Genomic DNA, 24,145 nt, shown 5'->3' with positions numbered 1-24,145 from the left:
CGCCAAATTAAAAGCTTCAACCAAGTCCAAAAACTCTCCGGCCATGGGTTTAGAAGGACAACAAAAGTGGACATTAAAATCTCAGACGATTAAAATCTTGTCGTAGAGCACCAGACTAAAAGCAATGAACTCCTTGAAAAGTCCAATGAAAATCCTTGATAAAGTCTTTGTTGTGCTTTGGTGATCTGTAGATTACAGCATACAATATTCACAATTTCCAGCGTGGAACGGTCATAGGATGCCACCTGTGCAACAAATCCAGTCGTGAAATGTCCTCGCTCCTAAATATTCCAAAGTGAACTTTGTTATAAGAAAATGGAAGAGTTTCACACAGCAGCTCAGCCACGAAGTGATAGGCCAAGTAAACTGACAGAGAGGGGTCAGCGGATGCTGAAGCGCATAGTGCAAAGAGACTTTCTGTGAAGTCAGTTGCTACAGAGCTCCAAAATGTGACCTTACAATTAGCCCATGTACAGTATGCAGAGAGCTGCATGGAATGGGTTTCCATGGCCGAGCAGCTGGATCTAAGCCATACATCACCAAGTCCAATGCAAAGCGTCGGATGCTGTGGTGTAAAGCACGTCGCCACTGGATTCTAGAGCAGTGGAGACGCGTTCTCTGGAGTGATGAGTCACACTTTTCCATCTGGCAATCTGATGGACGAGTCTGGGTTTGGAGTTTGCCAGGAGAACACTACATTTCGGACTGCATTGTGCCGAGTGTGAAATTTGGTGAAGGAGGAATTATGGTGTGGGGTTGTTTTTCAGGAGTTGGGTTTGGCCCCTTAGTTACAGTGAAAGGAACTTTGAATGCTCCAGGATACCAAAACATTTTGGACAATTCCATGCTCCCAACCTTGTGGGAACAGTTTGGAGCAGGCACCTTCCTCTTCCAACATGACTGTGCACCAGTGCACAAAGCAAGGTCCTTAAAGACATGGATGACAGAGTCTGGTGTGGATGAACTTGACTGGCCTGCACAGAGTCCTGACCTGAACCCGATAGAACACCTTTGGGAGGAATTAGAACGGAGAGTGAGAGTCAGGCCTTCTCGACCAACATAAGTGTGTGACCTCACCAATGCGCTTTTGGAAGAATGGTAGACTATTCCTACAAACACACTGCAACCTTGTGGACAGCCTTCCCAGAAGAGTTTGAAGCTGTAATAGCTGCAAAAGGTTGACTGACATCATATTGAACCCTATGGGCTAGGAATGGGATGGCACTTCAAGTTCATTTGTGAGTCAAAGCAGGTGGCCAAATACTTTTGGCAATTTAGTGTATATTACAGCCTCTTGTGATAAGGATAGGTATCACAATATATTATTTGGCATATAAATGCCCCCCGCGACCCCGAAGGGAATAAGCGGTAGAAATTGGATGGGATGGATGATAATAGAAGCATTTCAGTTTGGCTGCTGACGTACAGTATGTGGTAATATATTGTGTCATTTCCGGTTATTTAATTTTATGAAAACTATTATTACTTGCTAATTTACTATTATTGCTTATATACTTATTCTCCTGTTGTATGGCTGCTTGACATTAGTTTTGTACGATACTACACACTTGGGTATCGTATAGTATAGTATACATTGTATAGTTAGTATACCGTATAGTTATTGTATAGTTACAGGGACATTATTGGTCATACTAATACTGATACTTAAAATAATCAAGATCATTGAATTGTGATCATTTTTTATCACAAATATAATCAGACACAAACACAGGCTGGCGGTGTAACAATATCAATTTAATATTATAATTATAATTTCCTACTACTGGTTCTGATTTATATATTTTGGTTTTTGCCCTTAAAGCACTCCCTTGTCCCGGGGTTTATTTCCTGAGTTTGTAAACAATAATGACAAAATATGTTTTGATGATAAAATATATCGATACGATGAGGTGGCGACTTGTCCAGTGTGTACCCTGCCTTCCACCCAAATGCAGCCGAGATAGGCTTCAGCACCCCCGCGAACCCGAAAGGGACAAGTGGTAGAAAATGGATGGATGGAACCACTGTAGTATTAACCATATAATACTGTACTTGGTATCGTGACTGTCGATATTTTTTATCGCTCCGCCCCCCCATTCAAGAGCTCTAGCTTAGGGGTTAGCATATCCTCCTACGATGTGTAGTGTAGCATGTTTAGCTATTCCTCAAATTCCAGTGATAACTTGTTAAAAACGTAGTATATTTGCCGCCATGGAAGCGAGGATTACTGACTAAGAAACGGCTTTGCACTGTTTATGTTCAAAATAAAGTTTGATGTAGAATGCGACAATGCGTTGAGGACGCGTTTGTTCGCTTGTCGCTGTCACATTTGCATTGTCACAATCTAATGATAGTTTTAAAAGCTTTATCATCGGCCAAATGTATATGGTCTTTATCGCGCAACCATAGTTCAGATTACAGATTAACTTTATTCTGTTACTAATTTTCTATTTGGGTTTATTTTTTATGTCATACACTTGTGAGTGCTTTTAGATGGCCAATGCTTGTTGAGAAGAGCGATATGTGCTTTAATGTTAGTCTCCAGAAGTGTCCAATAAGACCATAACATGTCACCAGATTTGTCGCTTGTTGCTTTTTAACAAGAGACAATCTAGCGGGGTCGGAATACCCACTTAAGTCTGGTATACACTAAATCTGAAGAGGTTGTTTTACCTGCTGCAGACCACACACATGAGAGATTTTTGATCTTTATTTACGTGGTCTGCTATGAACATACTGTATCAACACAACACACACTTAACGGTTATGTCCAATGTTCTGTCTCCATCACGGGCCAGACTCAAGTCCACCAAGACGGAAATGTGGCATGAACAAACGTGATGGAACAAAATTTAAGAAGAAGAATCATAGCAACCACCGTAGCAACGTCCGGAAAAACAGGAAACAATGAAGACAACATACAACTGGAGGGAATGATGCTGGTCTTGGGACTGTTTTTGAAAGAAAAATCCCAAAATAAAAAAAGAAAAGACTTAAGAAAAACTAATGGAGCTTGAATACAGACTTTATGCCAGCTTGAGGTGGAGAAGTTCTCAACAAAGTACAGTAAGTAAGGTTGTATTTTTGCCTCATTCCTATGAGAATCCCGTGTGTGACTAAAGCATTAAGGAATGGGACTATGCAGTACTAGCTGCAGGGTGCTCAAACAACCACCAGGTAGCATCTCTAAGCAAATAATACTGTATCATCTCTTTCTCTTTCACACTTATCAGGTCGGTAGTGCGTTCTTCACGCATTCTTCACTTATGTCTTAAGTGAGAGATGAGGCAAAAACTTACCCAGACTGTAAAGGGATATTATAATAATTATAATTGACCCTAACAAAAGATGGCCCTAAATATATACATATATTTAAAGGGGAACTGCACTTTTTAAAACATTTTGCCTGTCGTTCATGAGAGATGGATGTTATTTTTATAAAGGACTTAAAAACATCCAAAACACCTCCATTGAGGATTTATATACAGGATGTAAGCATATATGTAATGTAGTAACGGGCACAATTATAATAACATTTAAAAGCCTACTGAAATGAATTTTTTTTATTTAAACGGGGATAGCAGATCCATTCTATGTGTCATACTTGATCATTTCGCGATATTGCCATATTTTTGCTGAAAGGATTTAGTATAGAACAACGACGATAAAGTTCGCAACTTTTGGTCGCTGATAAAAAAAAAGCCTTGCCTATACCGGAAGTAGCGTGACGTCACAGGAGGAAGGATTCCTCACAATTCCCCGTTGTTTACAATGGAGCGAGAGAGATCCGGACCGAGAAAGCGACGATTACCCCATTAATTTGAGCGAGGATGAAATATTCGTGGATGAGGAACGTTAGAGTGAAGAACTAGAGAGGCAGTGCAGGGTGTATCTTTTTTCGCTCTGACCGTAACTTAGGTACAAGGTCTCATTGGATTCCACACACTCTCCTTTTTCTATTGTGGATCACAGATTTGTATTTTAAACCACCTCGGATATTATATCCTCTTGAAAATGAGAGTCGAGAACGCGAAATGGACATTCACAGTGACTTTTATCTCCACAACAATACATCAGCGAAGCTCTTTAGCTACTGAGCTAACGTGATAGCCTCTGGCTCAAATGCAGATAGAAACAAAATAAATAAATCCCTGACTGGAAGGATAGACAGAAGATCAACAATACTATTAAACCATGAACATTTAAATACACGGTTAATAATTTCCAGCTTGGCGAAGCTTAACAATTGAAGCTACGTAGCTAACGTGATAGCATCAGGCTCAAATGCAGATAGAAACAAAATAAAAAAAACCCTGACTGGAAGGATAGACAGAAGATCAACAATACTATTAAACCATGAACATGTAAATACACGGTTAATAATTTCCAGCTTGGCGAAGCTTAACAATTGAAGCTAACTACGGAGCGGCGGCGGGCGTTGTAGCTTTCGACGACACCCCGGCCGCCATCAGAGTCGGCAAGAAACATATATTTCCCCAAAGTTACGTATGTGACATGCACATAGCGACACGCACGTACGGGCAAGCGATCAAATGTTTGGAAGCCAAAGCTGTACTCACGGTAGTGCGTCTTGTATCCAGCTCAAACACAATACAACCTCCTGATTGTGTTGCTGTAGTCCGCTGCTAATACACCGATCGCACCTACAACTTTCTTATTTGCAGTCTCCATTGTCCATTAAACAAATTGCAAAAGATTCACCAACACAGATGTCCAGAATACTGTGGCATTGTTCGATGAAAACAGAGCAGTTTGTATGGTGACACATTGGGTACGAATACTTCCGTTGCCGTCGTGACGTCACGCGCATACTGTAGGTCATCATACATAGACGTTTCCAACCGGAAGTTTAGCGGGAAATTTAAAATTGCACTTTATAAGTTAACCCGGCCGTATTGGCATGTGTTGCAATGTTAAGATTTCATCATTGATATATAAACTATCAGACTGCGTGGTCGGTAGTAGTGAGTTTCAGTAGGCCTTTAATATGTACGTATTTTGATAATTTTAAGCATACGCGGTGCATTAATTTAAAAAAACGCATCACGACGTTTGCGTTTTTTATTTCTTTATAACTGATTATTACTCACTGCAGACTTCATGAGAGCCAACAAACATATTAAAACATCACTTACTATGCTAGGTCTGCTGTCATTAGGATGCAGACGGATTGGATGTTCATATATTGCCATTTAGGTGAAAAATGACTCATAATTCTCACGAAGAAAAGGTGTGGGAGTCAAAGATATTAACCAAGTATCACTAATACTTGGTTAATACTGTATATAAATCACAAAATGTAAATGTAAATGAGTATTGATGGAGGTTTTTGGATGGTTATTTATTGGATTTTATGGGCGAAATAGAGGAGCTCCCATTGACTCCGCTGTAAGCAGACTTTTATTTACTTTTACTAACAAGTTAGAATGCATTTTTAAAAATATGTACATCGTCATGTATTTCATAATGATTGTGAATGATAGGCAAAATTACAAAAAAAAGAATGCAGTTCCCCTTTAAGGCCTGATCTTAGAAAAATATGTAAATTATTTTAAAATCATGTTTTCAGTATCAGTGAAATAATAACTGGTAGATTGCAATACTTATATTTTTTTAGCTGCTTGTTTGATGAATACATCATTGATCACTAATGTCTTCAAATTAACACAATAGCTCCTCTGCTTTTGTTTGCTAAGGCTTGTGGTCCAGACTAAGATGAGCTTAGTTTAGCTCATAGGACCACAATTTACCTGTAAGTATGGCAGAAAGTAAGGACAATATGGACTGCTTTTATGGCTTATTATTACATACGTTTTTTGTCGTCGGTGGACTTTGAGTTTTTTGCAGTTATCAATAAACCCCAAGGCGACAGGGTTTGTTGATCCTTTTTTACCGTTTAAACCCGTTAAACCCCACTAGTATTGTTTAACAACATAGACAAACATGCAAAAAAAAAAGGTTGACTTTTTTCCAATGTTCCACCTTCATTTCCTTAAAGGCGACCGCACTGCACTTTCTTTGGAATTTCACAATCATTATGAGAGACAAGAACACACGTATGTCTTTTTTTTTTTTTAGGATTTTAAATGATGAAAACGTTTGAAAGATGCGGCTAATGGGAGTCGTTGTTGTAGCCTTTAAAGCCCTCTAAAACAACTTATACACACTGCAAGTATATATATAATGTAGTAACAGATACGTTTATAACAATTTGTCATATGTTCAATATTTAGCGTATTTTGATCATTTTAATCCACACCCGGACTGATTTCTTCAGTGCATTGATTTCTGTTTCCATAGTAGTGCTTGTCCGACTTCTGCCAACAAATGTGTGTTCCTACTTCCGGAAACAAACGGGTGTGTGTGTTCTAATCATGGCAGACTTGGTAATAGACAAGGAAGACTATTTTTGGACAAATGAGGATTCACTACCTTATATTTTTGAAGCTGAATAATATACTGTGGATGAGCTACTGCTTATAAAAGCAAGCACGAAGGAAGGGTGAGATGTTGGCGCAGACAGAAACCAAGAGAGTGAGGTGAAAGTGTCTTTAACACTATAAATGTGGAACTGGGAGCCAAGCTATTTCGACATAAATGGATTGCTTACCCAAAATCAATAGGAAAAAAGCGTCCCCCGGCCAGCTGGACCAAACATCGAGTAAGTCACTGTATATATCGATCATGATGAATGCTGCACATGTGTATTGTTAAAACTACAGTGCATACGCTGTCTGGCTAGTGTACAAACAAAACATGAAATGTGGGCTAATACTTTACAGATAATGTAATATGATTGTTCATGTTTTATCAATGATAGGCAAAATTCCCCCCAAAAAGTGCAGTTCCCCTTTAAAAACAATGGCTTTTAAAATTATGCTTTCACATTTAATGTCCCACAACTGTTAGCTTTATTTTGATACCACAATGATTTACACAGAGTTTGTAATTGATTGATTGATACAGTGGTACCTTGTTTTCCAACTTTTTTTTTTACCTCCGATACGATACTGATATTGGAGCTTTGAGTATTGGCCTATTCCAATATTGATCACATACAATATCAGAATGAATCATATATACTTCTTTTGTTTTGTCCAGTACAATGTCAGAAAAGTTTTGACCAAGTGAAATTACTCAAAAAGAGAACAATGGTAAGGATAAAAACAACACTAACCTATTTATTACTAACCATCTTAAATGGACTTATGCTGTATTTAAGTTGAAGTGTAGTGTTAATTGTTATTGTGGTGACACCTAGTGGCCACAATAAATCATGAAATTAAGCTCATGGCACAATAAATCTGTGCGTGCGTGCGTGCGTGCGTGCGTGTGTGTATATATAGGCACTCTCGTTTGTAGAATGATAAACAGGCAAACAGACTAGGTTGTTTATAAATGGTTGATTTATATAGGCTAGTAAGGTAAAGTTTTGTACCTGACAAGTTTCGACAATAAATCAACCATTTATAAATACACATTAGTAGGCTAAATGAACCTCTTTAACAGACTAGGTTGTTGCTTGGAATGTTTGGCCTTACAATAACCGTGGCAAAATTTTGTGTAGAACCGAATCATAAAAAAAAAGCAGAGTTACCACTATTGTAATGTCCTTTTTTGAGCAGGGACCTCAGAAAGACCCCTGAGAAAAGGGAAAAGAAAGGACACCGCTCTCATGTTGTGATGTGGTTTTTACACCTCATTGCCACATAGCACACATAGATAACACACATAGCACACGTGCAATAAAGCAGTTTACATGTATTTAGGTAAAAGCTAGAACACATTGACAGTATAAATAATCCACATTATACATCATGAGAAAGTTCATGTTTAGTAAGTAACTAGACTGGTAAGTCACGTTTTGACAAATAATGTATTTAAATTAAAGCTTCCTGTAATGATTCCTTTATAGATGCTGCTCTCAGATTCCTTGACAGAATGGCAGCGGAGCTCGGCCTACCTATGAAAAAGATTGAGGTGTGTTTTTGAAATTGTCACATGATTACATAAAACAAAAGTATTTGCAGGTGTCGTTGCTTTTGAGCAGCGTCATTCAACTTGCAACCTGCCGGCCAAATCTGGCCAGGAAAAGACGATTTCGAACAGATTTCTACAAAAAAAACAAACAAACAAAAAAAACCCTCTCTTGGTGTTTAGAGGAACTTTGACCAGTGTTGCAGTAGGCCCTAAACAGCAGAGTGTCTTTTTTTCAAAGAGAAGATTTTTGACCTATATTTTTAGTAGTAAGTCCTTAAAAACAGCAGCACTCACTCCTCCGGTCATATAGAATATCTTTGACTAGTGCCTAATAGGTTGATCACGAGCTACCAGTCGATTGCGAGGCATTAAAAAAAAAAAGGAAGAAAAAAAAGACCTAAAAATTACTGATCATCAAGCTTCGCTATGACGTCACTTTCATCACTTGATTGACACAGCACCCAAGGATCTCAAAAAACAAAAAAAATTCAGTCTAAGCCTGGGCCCCTGGAGAGGGGGTCCAGACTGAGGCCAAGGAAAAAAACGTCATAGCCATAGCACACACAAACGTGTGTAAGAGGGAAACTTCAAAGAACAACAAATGACATTAAAGACATTAAAAGAGCAGAGCTGATGCAACCAGCCACTTCTACACACAGCCACAAAAGTAAAACAACAACAAAAAAAAAACATATACACTGTGGTGGCCTCTGTGGTGTTCCACGCCATCGTTTGCTGGGGTGGGGGGAGCATGGCCAGACACGGGAGCAGACTCAACAAAGCAACCATGAAAGCAGACTCCACCCTCGGCCGCCCACCAGTCTGCATGGATGAGCGAGGATGTGTCCAAGGAGACTGAGGTGTCCGATACCTGCTCATTCAGCCAAGTGAAGCTTGTCCGTCCAGGCGCTTAGCGCCAGCTCCGCAGCCCTGTCTCTTCATCCGCATCTCCTCCAGTCTCTCCAAACAAACTCTGGTGTGGCAGAGACCCAGCAGCTGGTCTCCATCGCCAAAAGGCTCCCGGGAGGCAGATCCAGAAGTTGACTAAAAAGCTACCGCAGAAGTCATGAAAGTGCCACCCCTTGTCACACAGTCCCAAAGGGTCCCAAACCAAAAAGGCAAAAAGATGAACTAGTATTTATGCAATAGGTCCTTTTTAAAACAGCCACACTTAGCAGCAACCAGCAGAGTGCAGCACAGTTAATTCAGTGTTTTGACTGGTTCTGATTGAGCTCAGTCGAGGCCTGCCCTAAACTACCCCAACCCGACTGCTGCTGCTTTCATCCGTCACATGCAGGACAACTGCCACAGGAGACTTTAAGATTCAAAAAACCCTAAAATCCAAGGGTCCGCATGGTTTTGTGACGCCGATCACACTCGCCAGTCACAGAGTGAGTAGTAATGGTCTCTTTTGCGCCTTTGATTGGTATCAGGTTGGCGTACCCTGATCCTACGCACGACCTCCACATTCTGCTTGGATGCAGTTTAGTGTCAGGACACTACCGTCATTTCATAACTTTACATGTTATATGAAGATTTATTTTGTAATGTAGCTTGATTTTATTTTATTTTGGTTAATTTCAGGGTCTGGTCCCTTCTTATTGCCTGTTTTGCTCGGTTTTTCTGTTTAAACTGAGAAGTTCATGTTCATTGAAATATTGAAATGAATATTTTATGATGGGCATATTTTCTGCCTTTGAGAATTAATATAAAAGCTAACAATGGATATGTCGTCTTTTTTTCTCTCTTTTATATTTAATTATGAAAAAAATGTCTTCAAATGACTATTTTTTCACTGACAGCTAAGTGTTGCTCCTGCTCTCTTCAGGTGTGTCTGGGCAGTGTCGTGTCCATCATGACCTGGCAAGGGACAAACCCCAACTTGAAATCTGTTTTGCTCAACTCCCACACAGACGTTGTTCCCGTTTACCAGGTATGCGGCATATATGTCCTGTTTCAGCACGAGCCATTTGTAAATTATGTTTTCCGATCTCCCCTTCAGGAACACTGGAAATACGATGCCTTCAGCGCTTTCAAAGACGAAGAGGGCAACATTTATGGCCGCGGATCACAGGACATGAAATGTGTGACAATACAGTGGGTATAACGTGCCTTGATGACTCTTCTCGCTACAGGAAACTCATAAGGTTGTAAACTGTAGCCTTTGTTACACAAAAATAAATACAATAAACACACTGGAGCAGGTAAAATAATTGACCACAGATAATTACATGCCTCTAATGGCAAGAATTTGACTTTTGTGACCTATTCATCCATCCTGCAGACTTCCTGTTAAGAATTCAGTCCCATCACACTCTCTCTTTCCATAGGTACATCCAGGCTGTAAGACGGCTGAAGGCTGAGGGGAGGAAAATGCTGCGCACGGTGCACTTAATGTTTGTTCCTGGTAAGTTTGTTTCAATGCGTCTTTCATTCCTTTCATCAGTCACTTATAAAGTGGTGCCGTGACCTATGAGTTTAATCTTTTCTATTCCAGAGCTTGCAACTCAAAATACTTGTATCTCAAATCAATATTTCCCATTGCAATTAATTGAAATGTTATTATTCTGCTATGGAACAAACGCACACAGGTGCTGAAACTGATGCAAGGAGTGAACCCTCTTGTAGCCTGTTTTCGGAAGCGACAGACGAACAAAGCAAAACGTTAAATCTTGAAAAAATTAGAGTGTTCAAAGCAGGCCAGGTCGCCTGAATACTGCAGATAGGAATATTTGAATATGGCTGGTTCTATTTTATTGGTTTTGCTCTCCATGAACTGGAGCCATGAGTAAGAGGGACTGCCGGAGGCATTCACATTGTGCCGCTAGAGATTAAATTCTTGGACCAGCGCAAGACGTACAAGAGCGAAAGCATTGGCCAAGAATGTATTTATTAATCAATCATGACAGTTTTGTTCATCATTCAATTAGAGATGTATTTATTCAGGACAATGCACACTGACGAACAGTATGATTTACAGACTCGAAATCAGAAAGATTATATACAGTTGCTAATTTAAATCTGTAGTGCCAAAACATAAGAACATGAACACAGAAGGACAATATAACAAAAATACCTGTAAAAATAATTAATTACCACCGCCAGGAGGTTATGTAGTTGCTGGGGTTGTTTTTTTAGTTTTCAACATAGCTCAGAAACATTCAGGAAATGTGATAAGGAACAAGTGATTAGAGTTGGATCACTATCTGAATTTTTTTTCTTTCTTTACTCTTAGGAAATAGGGCTTGGCGGCAGTCTATAATAATAATATAATAATGCACAGCATTTACCTTGGAGAACGGACTTCTACGGTATCTTCTTCCAGCTGTGTCTCCATATTTTCCTTCGTGAATAAACCACTGTATAATAGGGCTGTATTCGACTAAGGATTTTTATTGTTAAATCTGATTTGTTAGATTTTGACCATCTGTGGTGTCGTTTTTTAAGAGCGCAGCTTATTTCGGGTTTGCGACTTTCCATCTCAAAGAAAATACTCAAATAAACAAATAAACACGCTTAAGTCTAGTGAGGTTTAGTTAAGTGGCTTTGGCAGAGCACTGAGAAGACGATCAAATTCGACATTCTAGAGCAGCGGTCTTCAACGTTTTACAGGCCGAGGACCTCCAAATTTAACGCCGCAAGATGGCAGTGTGTGCATTTGAAGTATCATGAGTGGTCAGCATCCAGGAGCTTCATCTGGCTCTGCATCACACCGTGTGGTCAGGGGAGGCAGGAAAAGCAGAGCCTCACCTGTCATGAACAATTAAAAAAAAACTGGAGATAGCATGAAATATTTGTCAATTCAAAAAAAATTATTTTCTGTATCATTCTAATCGTTTTTGTAATGTTTCACTAAATAACAATTGCTAAATTTGAATAATTCTGGGCAGAAATCTCAGATAAGGCTGTGTGAGCCGAGCCTACCTTCTAACAGCACAATCCTTCATGTACTGGGTTTTGATGCCGTTTTTCAGTTTCTGTTTGTCGCCAATATGTTTGCAGAAATATTATTTATACTCAAAGACTTTCTGCAGCTCATGTAATGTCTTTAATGTAGGCGTGGCATCGTTATTCTTGCTAATCAAACTATAAACTGCAAAGAAATGTCATCGGGCGAGATGCACAGTACTTAAGCTAACAGGTGCTTGCAAAAAAACTTGTTCATAAATAACCATGTGGTCAAAGAGAGCAATGGTTTTTTTTTGCACTTTTTAATACACTCCAAGTTAACACATGTGCTGTAACTACTGTACATTTTAAAATGTCTGTCTTGATAGATGAAGAGGTTGGAGGTCATAAAGGTATGGAGACGTTTGTGGCGCATCCAGAGTTCCAGAAATTAAACATTGGCTTTGCCTTGGATGAAGGTAAATAAATAACGTGTCATGTCAACTACACAAAGTTATAAACTCATAGATAAACTGCTCAGGTACTTATGTGGAAAAAAAGTAGGTCAGTGTTCGATTATGATTATAATATGCAACACTTTATGCCTCAACTTTTATTTTACAACAGCAGCTAGTTAATATAGTTGATGGGATCACTATATGAATTGTGGGAAACCATGACAGCAATTATTTTTGCCATGAGCTCTATAAGCCATTTCAGCAGTCTCTCATGAAGCAAAAGTAAGAAGATTTAAATATATAATATGTGATGCAATAATCATTAAACCCTCGTCTATTTTACTCTTTGCCCTCAAGTCTTTGCCAATATTTTGCTTTTAATGATCTTCTTCTTGGACTATCTCAATTAAAAATCATCTGGAAGAGTCGCTATTGCAATTTTTTTTTTACTCAATTTAATTAAAGAAGTGGAACCTTTTATTAGTCCTCTAAAGACAAAGTAAATAAAATATTTTTTTTCATCTCTGACATGCAATATTCACAGAAGGCACAGGATTCAATAGACATGAAATGGGGAACATATATTTGATCCCTTGCTAATTTTGTAGGTTAACCCACTGAAAAAGGTACAAACACTCCAGGATTTCTATGGTAGGTTTATTGTAAGGGAGCGTGACAGAATGCTAAAAAAGGGGAAACATTAAGGTTGTACAGTAAATACATTTGTATTTGACTGAGAGTGGAAAAAAAGGATGCACAATATATTTTTTTCAAGCTACCGATAACTTCATACTTCTCAAGACAGTACTCACTAACTTTTTTATACATATTATTTTTCAAACTTAGATTTTACTATATTTTGTGCTCACTTTTCTCTGGAGAAGCTTCTTGAGCAGCACAGGCATCTTCGTAGGCTTTCAAAACATTTGTTACGAAGCTGGCATTTCAGGTGGCAAATAAGGTTTGATGTGTTTAAGTGTGATTTTTTTTTTCTTAAACGTGATGTTGCGTACTATTTGGTGCACATAGTACGCAAAATGTCCCACACGATTGACATCGTGTTTGTTTGCCGTGAGCTCAGGGGAAGTTTACGACAGGCTGAGGAAAGGAGCACTTGATTTTCTCATCCTAACCCACCTACACCACAGTACGGGTAATCTTGCCTTAATGTCATCAAATTTATCAGTATGACATCATAATTCCTCATAATGGGTGTCAAACTCTGGCCCGGGGGCCAAATTTGGCCCACCGTGTAATTTCACTTGGCCCTTGAGGTGATATCAAATTAACACTAGAGCTGGCCCGCCGATTATATACAGCGGCGGTGCCGCGGTAACACCGCATTCACCGCTAATTCTCATACTTCCCAACTTTCAGTGCCCCTCTCGAAAACCATCAAGTCTGCTTTTCATTCAGTCCAAGAAGTGCTGGCCTAGTAACAAGATGTGTGCGGCTGCTGCACGCACACACAAGTGAATGCAACGCATACTTTATCAACAGCAATACAGGTCACACTGAGGGTGCCCGTAAAAAACAACTTTAACACTGTTAGGAATATGCGCCACACTGTGAACCCACACTAAACAAGAATGACAAACACATTTCGGGAGAACATCCGCACCGTAACACAACATAAACACAACAGAACAAATACCCAGAACCCTTTCCAGCACTGACTCTTCCGGGACGCTACACAGTGTGTGTGTGGGGGGCGGGGTTTGGTGATAGCGGGGGGGGGGGGGAGGGGGGGGGGTATATGTAGCGTCCCAGAAGAGTCAGTGCTGCAAAGGGTTCTGGGTATTTGTTCTGTTGTGTTTATGTTGTGTTACGGTGCGGATGTTCTCCCAAAATGTGTTTGTCATTCTTGTTTGGTGTGGATTCACAGTGTGGCGTATATTTCTAAGTGTTAATTCGGCCACCCTCAGTGTAACCTGTATCGCTTTTGATCAAGTATGCGTTGCATTCACGTGTGTGTGTGCGTTCGGGATGGGCGATACCACACTTCTAGGATTCGATACGATACCGATACTTTTTCTTGCATTTTCATCGATACCGATACCAATAATTTCTTATTGGCAATTTTTTGTCAGTCAAAAATATTATTACTATTGTTATTATTTAAGACAAATCACAAGACAAATACAGACCATTTATACCACATTTATTATGGTCAATATATAATAAAAGTAAAATTAAAATAAATAACATAAATATGAAAAGTAAATTAAATATTATATATAATAATAACTATACATTATATATAATAATAATTAAATATTAGAGCAGGGGTGTCAAACTCATTTTAGCTCAGGGGCCGCATGGAGAACCATCTATTCCTACGTGGGCCGGACTGGTAAAATCATGGCATAATAACTTTAAAATACAACTACGGCAACTTCAGATTGTTTTCTTGGTTTTACTTTGGCCTAAAATAGAACAAGCACATTCTGAAAAAAGGACATATCACATATGATCCTCTTGACAAAACAATTCAAGTTAGTTGAAAAATCTGCGGGAAAAAATGGTACAGTTTCAAAAACTCCATGAAGAACACAATGAATTTAGACTTAATCTCAGTCTATCTACAAAGCAATTCAACTTTAAGTCACAGCCCATGTAGGATTGAACAAAAAACATAAGAAAGCATAAATAAAAACTCCTCTATGTATCAACTACCTCATTTGTCTTTCCACTGTTCACTTTCTTTGAATTTTCACAGAAGAAACTAATTTTCACAGAACCATATCAATGTGTCTCATGCAGCATTTTAAGTGGGGTTACCAATTGTTTATTTTACTCCTGTGTGTTTTACGTTGGGTCAGGGGGGAGGAGTCCCAGCCCCGCTACTGTGTACCTCTTGCTTGGTATACTTGCTCGCCCCAATATAAACAATTTGCTTGCCTAGCAGAATTGCTATTGCGACATCCAGTGGACACATTTAGAAAAACAGTTTATTTAATTTTAAAATGCAGCTCAATTTTACACTGACTCATCTCGCGGGCCGGATTGAACCTGTTCGAGGGCCTGATCCGGCCCACGGGCCGCATGTTTGACATCCCTGTATTAGAGCTTTCCAATTAACAGTCAAATTTGAATTGCAAGAAGCTGCAGTTATTTTTTAAAGTTTGTGATATAATTAGCAATTAATGAAATATGAAATAGGCTAATGTTTTCGAAATGTAAGAAATCATGTTACAGATTAAAACCAAAATCACATTCAATCATATATTCAAGATTTTCTTGGAAAAAAATAAAACTGTAATGCAAATTGAAGAATCTCCAAATTGTATCTCTTTCTTATCTTGTTTTAAATACTCAAGCAATTTTCAACTAACAGTCAATTCCCCTGTGTGGAAATTATTTGAATTTAGGATAATCATTTAAACAAAAATATTCAGTAAACATTACTAAAAAAAAAACCAACAACGCCTGTTTTAAGTCAACAATTGGACAACACTGAATATGGCTGGCTGTGTGTGTGTTGCACGTTGACGACGCTCATTCGCTGTCTCCTGTCACGTGACTTGGCCAGCTCTATACTCTACCAGGTACAGGGGTGTCCCAGCACATAGTAAGTTAAGTAAGTCATCAAAAACATTTGAATGTGATGCTTGCACCCCCCATACACCGTTTTTTGGTTTATATCGATACTTTTTTCAGAAAAGTGATGCCAAATGAGTAGCGTGTGAGTATCGATATATCGATACCACACATCCCTGGTGTGCGTACAGAAGCCGCACATATCTTGTGACTGGGCCGGCACATTGTTAGAATGGATGAAAAGCGGACGTGACGACAGCTCGTAGAGGACATTAAATTAAAGCAGTGCCTTTAAGGCACGCCCCCAAGATTGTGGTCCGGGTGGAATATGAGATATAATGACTGATGAACACCTTCGTTCGATAATGAAGGTTGCCTCAGCTCAAAGCCTGAGCCCCGACATTAATGAACTAGCATCCAAGAAAAGATGCCAGGTATCTGGCTTGGGCACATCAGATTAAATCAGTGTGTTGCAAACTGAGCAGTTTAAAGTCCTGAATGGTTGGTTTATTCATTATTTTATTTTCAAATTTATTAGCCTGTGGAAAAAGTTAATGTTGATATTTACCTCAGAAGGCTGCAAACAGAAAAGAGGCATTCAATTTTTTATTTAAATTGTATTTGATATGCCATTGATATTTTTTAATTATTAATATTATTATGTGAAACTCGATTTTGCATGTCACTATAAAGTTATATAAGCCTTGCTTGTTCAATATTCAATGCAAAACTTGTTTGGGTCCCTATTAAAAGGTTAATTTGTTTAACCTTGGTCCGCGGCTTTGTTCAGTTTTAAATTTTGGCCTACTCTGTATTTGAGTTTGACACCCCTGTTCTATGGGATTCAGGTCCGGAGACTGACAAGGCTTCTCTGGATGTTATTGTGCTTCTTTGTGTGCTACTACTTAGTTGCTTCAGCCGTATGTTTTGAAAACCCATCCTTAATGTTCAGGCAAAGGCCAGGAAGTTCTTGTCCAAGATTTCTTCGGTACATATGCGTATTCACAATGTGCTTTGTCCAGGTGACCTACTGTATGTATGTACTGTATTCCTTTTTATGAATCATACTCCTTTTCTGCTGTATAGGTCTGGCCAACCCCAAGAATGCCTTCACTGTCTTTTATGGAGAAAGAAATCCCTGGTGTGAGTACTTATAATCAACTCTGATCTTAATACAAAAAAAGAATACTAAGACGACAGCACAGATGTTGAATCCACTGTTGTCTCTTAGGGATAACTATCCACTGTCCAGGCAGTCCCGGGCATGGCTCTAGGTTTGTGGAGAACACAGCTGCCGAGAAGTTGGTTAGTTTCTCTTGCGTTTCTATGTTGACGTTTAAGTTAACAGACAAGCGCAACGTGGGTCCTTTTGTCTCTTTTACAGCGCCAGGTGATCAACTCTTTTCTGGATTTCAGAGAGACGGAAAAACACAGGTAAAGCTGAAAAAATGTCTGCTCATATGCTGCTTTGTTTCAAAAAACAGCTACTTTTTATATTTGAACAACATAAATTGTTCAATAATATTGCTTAACATGGCTTTTGTGTTTTATTTTAATGCTTAAAGCAGCTTGAAGCTGGGATATACTCTCGTGTCACGTAACTTGCGTCCCCTCTGACGCCGTCTTGGTTGGTTTATAGTTCTTTCATTGGAGCTGACTTGTGACTTGCAATTCTCTTTCAAAACTTGAAGGGTAGTGTCCCCAGAAAGTATTGTTTTTCCAATACTTTAGATAACTATGTTTAGCTATAACTCACCACACCATCTTGTTTGCTATTTATTTCATTTAAAGTTTAATAAGTGACCATTTTGAACCATTTAAGAATGTTTTATCCACATCCATTCCATGCTGGAAGAAGGCAGACCTGTTTACCACAATACATATCCCCTCTTTAATAATATGCAGTTGAATTTTCATCAACATTTAATATTTTATCCTCCTATCTCCTCATGCGCCGTTGTCAGAGCAATGCACAGAGCAGCTGCTGCTTTGAGGGACACACTGAGGTAGCTGCTGTCAAACATCTTAATTTTTCTGCTATTAGCAGTTTGTCACTAAAGCTTTTCTTTTTTTATCTCATTTTTCTGCACCACCTTTTAGTTTTTATTTGAATTCTCCTATTTATGTTTTTCCTATGTTGTTTCTCTCTGCCGCGCTAAAAGACTGATCACCATTAAAGATTAATGGATGAGGAAGGGCTAAAACATGCGTGGGCGGGACTTCTGGGCCTCTGTCACCTGTCATTGGGCCATTTTGCCAAAGAGCCTTGATGGACAATACATGGACTGAGCCAATTTATCGCCATCTTTCTGTCGAGCTATGGTGTCTGGAGTTAGAGCGCGCTGCGAATGGCCAAGGATTGTTTATTGACAAACGATGCTCTACCGCACGGTGATTTACAGTGCACACAAAGTTTTACACAAAGTATATTTGCAGTCAGTCATATAGTCTTCTTTTTGTCACTTAAAAATACAGAGGACATGATCTCGGTGTCCTGAATGGTAGTTACTGATATATTAGTTTTGGTACAGCCCTAGTGTTGTGTGTCTGTGTGAGAGAGCAAAACACGTGTGCGCACGGGAAAGAATGTGTGTCGGAACTGAACCTATTGTTAGCACAAATAAATAAATTAAATAAATAAAAGTTTAAAGATTGCCATTTGTGTGATTTCTTTTGGATGAAACAACACGATAAGCTGAAAAACGACACATTAAGTAATCATTTTTTATGGCGCACCTACACAAGAACAGTTTGAATGCAAATGTTTAATTTTTATAGAATAATTAGTACATTTCAAGCACAATGTCTGCTCTCCTGCGGTCAGCAACCTTCTCTTCAAAACCTGACCAATCACAGCTCTGCGGACCGTGTCGCTGCCGACGCGAACCTAGGATTTTTGGGAGGTGTACGCAAGGCTTGCGGGAAGGTTTGCAGGGGGATGGGGCAAGACGGTGTCGCTTACACAAGTTACATGGCGATAGAGTATGCACCAGGCTTTATGATACGGTAAATGCTGCAATTAACACCTATATTCTATTAATCTAAAAGTCTCCTTTAGTCTTCAACAGGGGTGCATAACCTTTTTTACTTCGGGGCCCAACTTTTCCACTACAAAGGGTCCCCGGGGTCAACTGAAATATTTACTCAGATTTAGTCATTTTAGTCTTGATTTTATTCATATTCAATTGTTACATCTAACCTACTTACATTTTAACAGGTTAACGGCCTTGTCAAATGATATGAAAGCATGTGTTGATCACAGATTATTTTCAAGGCTCAGGTCAGGTTGATTACAAAAAAAATACTAATTAAATACGGGACTCATAAAAACTGATGAAAATTAAATGTTCAAACAAATACACAGGGCTAAAATACATAAATTCTAACTTTGTCAAAATTATTGTGCGAATGAAAACACAGCTTCACCACTTTAGTCATAATTTATGCGCTTAAGAAACTTCTTAATGACTTTAGCTTCAGGCTTCATCTGTTTGTTTGATATTGTGATTACTGCCACTAGTGGTTGAAAAACATATTACATCCAAGTACCGCCGCGGCCCATATGGATCACAGCTGAAAAACTGATATTTTTTGGCAGCCCTCTAGGGGGCACTCGTGGCCCAATAATGGGCCACAGCCCTATGGTTAAAAAACACTGCTAACTGCCAGGGTCTCTCAGTGGTGCGGGGTCAAAAAACCTGGCCTTTAACAGCTGTGGCTGTAACCAACCCCCGCAGATTTAGTTTTGATAAAGATTTATGTCAATTCCAGGCTAAATACCAGCCAGTGTTTCACGCTGGGTGATGTCACCACAGTAAACATGACCATGGTTAAAGGAGGTGTTGCCTACAATGTCATCCCGGCGGAAATGGATGTTAGCTTTGACTTGAGGATCCCACCAACAGTAAATCTACAGGTATGTTTTTGGGAAAGTGTGCGTCTGCAGGTGTTAACAAGTTAACGAACACATGCGTTGACCTTACCCCGTCAGGAGTTCGAGAAGGTGATCCAGCGTTGGTGTAAGGAAGCAGGCGACGATGTCACTTATGATTTTGCTCAGGTTAGTCCTCAGGCTAGCTCAGCTGCTTTTCGAAGACTTGAGTGAGCTTTTTGTGCAGAAACACATGAACCAGAACATGACGTCCACAAAGGAGAGTGACCCCTGGTGGAGTGCCTTCAGTCAAGCCTGCAGAGAATTGTGAGTTTTCTTGAACTCACAACATATCTGGCAGACACACAATACACAACCAGCAGGCACGCTATTCTAATATAACTCTTGGCTATGACTCATGTTCATGTCAGGCCGCATCAGCATTTTTAAAGGTTCACCTCAGCTATTTTTAATGACTTTACAGAGACATTAGTTCTGAGACCTTTTACTTCATCATTCATCTTAGAAAAAAAACATCTTTATCATGATTTGTGTGAATTAGCTGATTTTTACATAATGTGTACTGTATGAAGTGTTTTTTTATAGCATATTGTATGTTAGTTAATACCCCTACTGAAAGGTGTCAGAAATGTATGCACCGCCCTTTTCCACTAGACTAGACGGCACCAACACTTATCTCCTCAACCTCGGTTACTTTGCAAAGGTATCTCCTCACGTAAAACATCTACCGCATCAGTCGGAACACTAACAAACAACAATGGAGGAGAACAATTCTCTCTTGTATTTATTTCTGTTGGCAAAAGGTAAGGAGACACATGTTATTTGAGGAGACTGAGGGCAATACAAAAACAGCAAAGTGGAGACTGTGGAGTATATTCCTGCAGCACAGCAACAGTGTAAACTGACACTGACACTAATATTTTGGGACCGGTACCAAAATGTGTTTCGATACTTTTTTAGATAAAAGGGAACACAAAAAAAAATATTGGCTTTATTTTAATAAAACATCCTGTGATACATTAAACATACATTTCTTATTGCAATCAAAACATTTTTTTTGCATTAAATAACATAGTGAACATACTAGAAAACGTCTCTTTTATTAAGTAAATGTAGTTTTTTAATATTTGAGGTTTTTTATGTGCATCACATTGCAGATACGTTTAGCTTTTTAACATGTATACATTTTCTACAGTATATTGCAGTTCAACGTTGTTTTTATTATATGTAAGGTTTTTCTATGCATCTTTTTTTTTTACGTTCGCATCACAATGTTTTTCATTAAGTAAGCAAACAGGTTACAAAGGCTCCTAATTTGGCTGCTGATGTATGCAGTAACAGATTGTCATTTCCCATTGTATTATTTTGGCAAAATTATGAGGGACAAGCGGTAGAAAATGGATGGATTATTAATCTGTTTGTTCATTTACTGTTAATATCTGGTTATTTTCTGTTTTAACATGTTCTATCTATTCTACACTTCTGGTAAAATGTAATAATTACTTGTTATTCTGTTGTTTGGATACTTTACATAAGATTTGGGTTATACCACAAATTGGGGTATGTATCCGATACCGATTGGTTACGGGGTCATACTTCCGTCATATTTAAAGTTTTCATGTGTCGAGGGGCGTATTTCCTGAGTTATAAACCTAATAAAAATTTTAAAAGATTTTGTGATGATAAAAAATGTTGGTATAATCATTGTTGTATTGACTTGATACGGCTCTTGTACATGATATCGTTACTGCCGATATTTGAGTAGATCCACCCTTTTGTTTACTTTCAAAAGTGCTAGCTTGCTGTTTGCAGTTAGCTATTGTATCCTACGGTGTGTAGTGAAGCATGTTTAGCTAGTCCTCGTCCTGCAGGGATGATACTTGTAAGAAACAGTTTATTTGTCACCATAGAGGCGAGTGATTTAGGAGTAGCCACAGTAAAACACTACAGAGAGACTTGAGCCGCTAGCTAGCTATTCGTTAGCTGTTTCAAAGCACCACTTGCAGAGCGGTGCTTCAGTTTATAACTTCAACTTTAGCATTAGTTTTAAATCCAAAATACAACCATTCTCCCTCTTCTTTCGCCACGCTGTTTCTGCTTGCAAATGCTGTGTGTGCGTGTGCTGACGAATTTCCACCGCAGCTTTTATGCCAGCATTGTCACCACTGCGTGCATAAAGTCGATGGAAAAAAAAAGTACCGGTATTTTTCAAAGGCAATATAGTACCTTTTTTAATTCATTCGTACCGTCGTACTTTATTAGTACCGGTATACCGTACAACCCCAGTTCCTATATTGAAGCAAATTTCTCCAGCCTCGACAAAAGTACATATTTTGGTAAAAGTTTGTACACTTTGAACACAGTATAAAGCGCCATACAGTACTGTACGTATATCGAACAAACATAACAAGGAGGTGATGGTTTACGTTTTCAAAACAACAACAACTTTCCTTTCTTATGCAGCCGCTCTGCCAACACACACACATACACACACACACACAAACTGTCACTCGCCCTGTGGTGCACTCACAGTTTGAAATCACAAAATTCCTTAACTATAACATCCTGGTAGTTAAAATGATTAGAAACAAAATCCACTTTACCTTGTTGGTTAAGCTTCTTGGCATAAAGCAAAATAATGCATTATTATCCAACTGTGGCTACAAATGGCCGGATGTGTTACATGGAATGGATGTTAAACAAAGACTTGCCGTCTCTATGAACCCACATACATACAAAAATATTACAAAAGAAAAAATAAACAATAGCCTGCTTACTAACAGAATCTCTCATTCAATATTTTCTCCGGACAACGATGTAAAAGTGCCAGTATGGAAGGAGAATTTATATCATATCCGGTAAGCCTTGCAAAACTGTACTCGATTGGTCGATGAAACGCTATCCAGAAACTCTTGTCATGACTGAAACGCCCAGGCCGCAGCTGGACCCTGGAGTAGGCAGTGTCGACAACGCTGTGGATACTTCCTGAATGTCTTTTTAACAACAAATTGCTTGTCCATTGCTTTCTTTGGACTCATTGAACTAGCAAAACTCGAAAATTGCTGTAAAAAGGCTTTAAAAAATCTACTAAAAAGTAGCACTGAGCAGTAACGATACTCCTGTGCTGACTGGAGAGCGATCAGCTCGCCCACAATGGATGTGCTGCCTGGCACAAAATTGCGGCGCTGCGAGGCACACAATGGGTGGATGGAACATTTATACACTGAGACAAGGTGCCGACACCAAAACGATTATGACTAAAATGTCTTCTGCAGGGAGATAACGTTAGAGAAGGAGATATTTCCAGCTGCAACGGACAGTCGTTTCATCCGAGCCGTGAGTGTTTAATCACTTTCTGTATTTTGACTCCTGTACATTTTTACTTTATTTTTGAGCCTTTTCTTTTGTCCGCCTCTCCTTTTTATAGGTGGGCATCCCAGCCATTGGTTTCTCCCCGATGAACCAGACGCCAATCCTGCTGCATGACCACAACGAGTATTTGAACGAGCGCGTCTTCCTGAAAGGCATCGACGTGTACGCAAAACTCATTCCAGCTCTGGCCAACGTAGCCGCCACTCCAGATGAGGCCTAAGTGTTCATTGATCATGATTACCAAAGAACGTATGTATGAAGCCTTTGGCAAAGTTGATTGTGTTCTTAAGTCTCAGGTTGTATGTGCAGTGAGTCCAATCATCTCGCTTTGAAAACTGTCAATGAAGTGCGTGTGTGTGTACATAGTCTTAAAAGACTCCGGTCTAATGATGAGCTTGTTGGATTGTAGCTAAAACTCGTTTCAATCTGATGTGAAAATGTACTCTTTTTAAATTAGCTTTTCACAATGTTGAAAATATCGATTCAATAAATATATTTGTTTACAAGGTTGGTCACATTGGATCTATGTTTGAGACGACACATCTTTTGTCCCGCGGCGTCCACGTCTAACCTCCAGCAACCATCTGCTTCAAGTACAAGCCAGTCATCCAAAGGGTCATTTAAAAGATCTTAACGTGCACGCAGAATCTTCAACCTACAAAGCAGCGACAGTAAATGCTGTAATGACTTGGGTTGTCGCAATAAAACTTTTTAACTTCCGATACGATACAGATATTGGAGCCCCAAATGTATGTTCATACGATCTGATATCATCATAAATCATAGCGTGTACTTGTATTATTTTGTACTAATGTTAGAAAAGGTTTGATCCAGTGATAATACTCAAACAGATAACAACGATATAGTATGAAAAACACTAAACTATTTATTACTAACTGTCTGGAATCTTTAATTAAATTGAAGTTGAGTGGTAATTTGTTTTTGGCAATACCTAGTGGTCACAATAATTCATTACTTTTAGTGCATGACTCTT

At 39.0% G+C, this 24,145-nt stretch overlaps 1 protein-coding gene across 2 annotated transcripts in view; it reads left to right on the top strand.

Moving 5' to 3' along the window:
• The window catches only part of LOC133652923 (aminoacylase-1A-like), a 31,190-nt gene extending 7,533 nt beyond the window's left edge, over positions 1-23,657 (top strand). For both annotated transcript variants that reach the window (XM_062051874.1, XM_062051883.1), the window contains 13 exons: positions 7,937-8,001; positions 9,830-9,934; positions 10,004-10,098; positions 10,332-10,408; positions 12,279-12,368; positions 16,974-17,030; positions 17,119-17,192; positions 17,272-17,321; positions 19,659-19,803; positions 19,879-19,947; positions 20,006-20,085; positions 23,055-23,115; positions 23,207-23,657. In XM_062051874.1, the coding sequence (XP_061907858.1) occupies positions 7,937-8,001; positions 9,830-9,934; positions 10,004-10,098; positions 10,332-10,408; positions 12,279-12,368; positions 16,974-17,030; positions 17,119-17,192; positions 17,272-17,321; positions 19,659-19,803; positions 19,879-19,947; positions 20,006-20,085; positions 23,055-23,115; positions 23,207-23,371 (1,133 nt within the window). In that variant the 3' untranslated portion in view covers positions 23,372-23,657. The remainder of the gene's footprint in view (positions 1-7,936; positions 8,002-9,829; positions 9,935-10,003; positions 10,099-10,331; positions 10,409-12,278; positions 12,369-16,973; positions 17,031-17,118; positions 17,193-17,271; positions 17,322-19,658; positions 19,804-19,878; positions 19,948-20,005; positions 20,086-23,054; positions 23,116-23,206) is intronic.
• Positions 23,658-24,145: the final 488 nt, after the last annotated feature.

Source organism: Entelurus aequoreus, linkage group LG01 (assembly GCF_033978785.1).
Source record: "Entelurus aequoreus isolate RoL-2023_Sb linkage group LG01, RoL_Eaeq_v1.1, whole genome shotgun sequence".
Lineage (NCBI taxonomy): Eukaryota > Metazoa > Chordata > Actinopteri > Syngnathiformes > Syngnathidae > Entelurus > Entelurus aequoreus.
This window is presented reverse-complemented; position numbering and strand designations above follow the sequence as displayed.